Below are 4,104 nucleotides of genomic sequence, written 5' to 3'. Positions count from 1 at the left end.
AGCTCAGCCAGTAGTTGCTGTGCCTGTGGCAAGGAGACTCAGGTGTAAGGGAAGGGCGGTCAGAGAGGGAAGGGCACTCTCTTTGCCAGGCAGGAGGCGAGGAGTGAAATTCTCCACAGGGGTGTCTGCCGCAACTCCCAGTTTACATGCGGACAGAAGAGAAAATAGGCATTTATCAATGCATGTCCAAGGCACTCAGGCATTGCAGAGATGGAGACATTAAATATGAAGAGGTGACATTTACAGCTGATTAGAAAAACCTAATTGATGTAGAACTACATTTTTAAAAATCTCACGATATGTACAGGCCTTCAACTGTGGACTCTTCAGACGCAGCCCTTGGCACAGACCTCAGTATTTCTCTTGGGGTGGGAAAAGGCCGCAAAGAAGCAGACAACTGTTTAATGTCCCTCCCTGCCTCCACGTGTACTCCTGCTGACTGATGGAGCACAGTGCGCCATCGCACCCCTGCTCCTGTGGCTGTTACTGGTGATCCACAGTGGGGAACACACGACCAGAGCCGAGGGCAGAGGCACGACAGAAGCCGCCACGCTACACAGGGCGCCTGTGAACAGACAGGCCGCGTCCGCCGCTCCCCACCCGGCCTGTCACCACAGCCCTCGGTCAGGGCAAGCCGCAACACGGCTGCCGCGAGCCCCCGGCTGGGGGCACACAGGGAGCCGCGGAGCACTGCTCATCGCCCCACCCGTGGGATGAGGGGCTAAGTACCCCCTCAGAGTCCGCGGGCCCGTGCGACCCCTGCGCCGCAGGGGGTGGCGGGTAGTGGTTCCTGTGCTTGCCCCGGGACGCCAGCGCCCACCCGGCACGGACTACAACTCCCAGGGTGCTTTGCAAAGGCGCGTTGCTGGGGGCAACGGGGGGGGGGGGGCTGGAGCGACTCCCTGGGGAGGCTGAACGCCCTCCCCGCGGCGCGGGCGGCCCTCCTCTCGCGAGAGAGCCGGCGGCCTCACCTAACACCCCTCATACACACACACGTCTCGCGAGACCTGGGGCTGGGGCCGCCATGGCCGCGGCGGGCGCGGAGGGGCTGTTCGCCCTGGAGCTGCTGGTGGAGGCGGTGCGGGTGGCGGCGCCGGGCCCCACTCTGCGCCCGGCCGTGGCGCTGCGCCTCCTGGACTTCCCCACCCTCCTGCTGCGCCCCGCCGCCGCCGCCGCGCCGCCCCTGCGGCCGGGGCGGGCCTTCCCCTTCGGCCGCGGCAAGCGCTGCCTCTTCCGCTGGCGCCGGGCCTCGCTCTGTGCCGCGCTGCGCCGCCGACCGCTCCGCGCCCTGCTCCTGGCGCTGCCCGTTGGGCTCGCCCCGGGGTCCCCCCGCCTCCTCGGCAGCTGCGGCATCTCCTTGGCCCCCGCCGCCGTCGAGCTGCTGCAGCGGCCCGGGGCGCCTGTCTCCTGCGGCCGCCGCGGCTGCTTCCCACTGCGGGACTCCGCGGGCCGCCCCGTCGGAGATCTGGTCCTGGCCTACCGCCTCACTAGCCTGGAGGCCCGTGAGGAGTCGCCCCCGCCGAGCCCCACCAGCCCCGGCGCTGCCACGCTGCCCGCCGCTGCCAGGCTGCCCACCCCCTCCCCTGAGCTGGGGGGTGAGGAGGAGGGCGAGGAGCTGGAGGGCAACATCTTCTGCCCTCCCGTGCTGTATTACAGCCGCGAGCCTGCTAAGCCTCATCGGCTGTCAGCAGCAGCGGCCACAGGAAAATGGGAGCATGTCGAGGCCTGGAGACCGCAGGAGCAAGACCAGGGCCAGAGCCCCCCACGTCCCAGTGCTGGGCCCTCACTGTTGCACCCCACCAGGCCTCAGCAGCTCCACGACACCCTGGGGCAGCTGCCACTACTCAGCGCCTTGCTGGCAGAGCTGTCGGTGCTCACCCGCAATGCTACACCTGCTGCTGTCCACCCACATCTGGCCTGGCTCTACCAGGCCCCAGGGAGTGGTGGCACGGCCTCACGGCCCCCGGACCCCACCCAATCCTCTGCCCTCGAGCCTGCAGAGGCACCTGTAGGGCCAGGTGGGAGCAGTGGAGCTGCCAGGCCTCGATTGAAGCAAGGCCAGCAAGAGGCCACCTCACCAGGGTCTTCTTGGGCTGGGAGAGGACCTAAGGGAGCTGTACCCCAGGGAGAGACAGGCTCTGTAAGGAACTGCAGAACCAAGGAAAACAGACCTCCCAGAAGGAAACTATTGTACGGGCTGACAAATACACTGAGGCTACGGCTGCAACAGACCAATCCTGATAAGCTGATAATTCATGAAAGAAGAGAGCAGTACAGAAAAAAGCAAATGGAGATGCTGAAGGAGAGAAGCCCTTTATCCAAAAGAAAGCTGCTCAGAAATGCTGGAGAACAGGGTGTGGTTTCTTACAGGCAGTCTAGCAAGGGAGACAGTTCAAAACAGAATAATCAGTTTGGTAAAACTGTTGAGACTTCATTACAAAACAGTGCTCTCACAGAGTATGTTTCCGTGACAGGAGATGTGTTCCCTGACCTGCAGAAGAAACAGGCTATTGCAAGTCTATTGCAGAATGATGAAATTGCAAGCAAGGAATGTCCATGCAAAGTAACTACAGCCCCTTTCCTGGAGGAAACTGTATTAAAATCTGCTCACATGGAAAAGTGTGCAAAAGCCCAACTCCCAGCAGTTTTCCCATCAGATGCTAATGCAAAGGGAAGTAATGAGGAAGCAATACACTTAATCCATCGTAAAACCAGGGAGCATGATGATGCATCTGTTGTAAGTGATCATAAACCAAGCCCCAGCAGGAGTGTTGAAAACAACTCTGAATTCATATACTCAGATGACTTCATTGCTAGTCCTGAGAACACAGTTTATTCAGAAGATTTCACCAGTGCTGAGTGTACAGGCAAAGACTCAGAGGCTCTTAACAGCAGCCCTGAACCTCTGTGGCTTGAAAGCCCAAAGCAAGGTTGGTCAGATACAGAGCTGGAATCCAGCAGGTCCCGAATTTCAAAGACAAGTCAAAGAGCTGAAAGTACTTCAGATCTTCTGCCAGTTCCTTCAGTTTCATCTCCAGTCCAGCCGTTGAAGACAAACCGTGACTTAAAAACCAGCAAGAGAACTAGTGGTGAATCTGTTGATTCACTTAATGATGCCTCCATTCAGGCAAGTTTATTGGATGAAGAGCAGGAAGCCCAACAGATCAATAAGGAAGAGAACTGGGGTGATCAGCGTATTAAACAAGCATCTACACTGAGAACAACAGTTAGCTCTGATACTGATCTGACTATAGGAAGGGAGCAGACCTCTGCAGAAAAAAGCCAGGCAGTAACTCAAGTTAGCTCTTACTTGCCATCTATAATGCCTGATCTTGAACTTAGTGTCCTGGAAAACAGCATGTCAGACAAAGAGGATGATTTCCTGGGAAAACTACATGTTCCTAATCAATACAAAGACATCAGTGAACTTGTAATAAACAAACTTCCGGGATACACAATGTGATTGCAAGTGTTCACTGTCTAGATTAAGATATGGTATTTAAACTTTATAAGGCCTGTTACATTTAGCTGCTGTATATACAAGTTAACTTAAGACTATATTATGCACATTTAACGCATTGGTGAATTTACTTACGAGTTTTTTTAAATAAAACTAGTATTTGAATATCTAACAAATGTCTCTTAAGTGGTACCTACAGTATGACTTCAGTGTCACTATCTTGATACAAAACTAATCCAAACAGTGCAAGAAATGTAACTTATAGTCAAAAGCAGAAAACAGAAGCAGCAAATGCAGTCAGTACCCACAAAACTTGTCCAGGGTAGAAGTAGTAACATACTACAGAAACAGCCAAGTACAAAATACATTCCTAACTGAACATTAAGTTTTTATCCTTCATGAAAATAGTTCCATGCTTCATTTTCATTACAAATAGTTACCTAAAATATACAGTCACAGCCAGCACAGCACAGACTTTTATCAGCTGATCTGTATCATGATGTATTTGTTTCACTGTTCTGTCACTAAATAACAGTGACCAGAACTAGATGAGCCCTTTTAGAGTTTCTTAGGTTGAAGTTTCTCATTTAAGTCAGATTTTCACAATGTATTATAAAATAGTTTAAGAATTACTGGTGACGCTA

General features: G+C 54.1%; 1 protein-coding gene across 1 annotated transcript; it reads left to right on the top strand.

Moving 5' to 3' along the window:
- The first annotated feature begins 1,009 nt into the window (after window positions 1-1,009).
- Window positions 1,010-3,482, top strand: MAP10 (microtubule associated protein 10). The gene has a single exon (XM_009815879.2). The coding sequence runs from the start codon at window positions 1,025-1,027 to the stop codon at window positions 3,461-3,463; it is 2,439 nt and encodes an 812-aa protein (XP_009814181.2). The 5' UTR covers window positions 1,010-1,024; the 3' UTR covers window positions 3,464-3,482.
- Window positions 3,483-4,104: the final 622 nt, after the last annotated feature.

Source organism: Gavia stellata, chromosome 2, assembly GCF_030936135.1.
Source record: "Gavia stellata isolate bGavSte3 chromosome 2, bGavSte3.hap2, whole genome shotgun sequence".
Lineage (NCBI taxonomy): Eukaryota > Metazoa > Chordata > Aves > Gaviiformes > Gaviidae > Gavia > Gavia stellata.
Note: the sequence above shows the minus strand (reverse complement) of the source record. Positions and strands in the feature narration are given on the sequence as shown.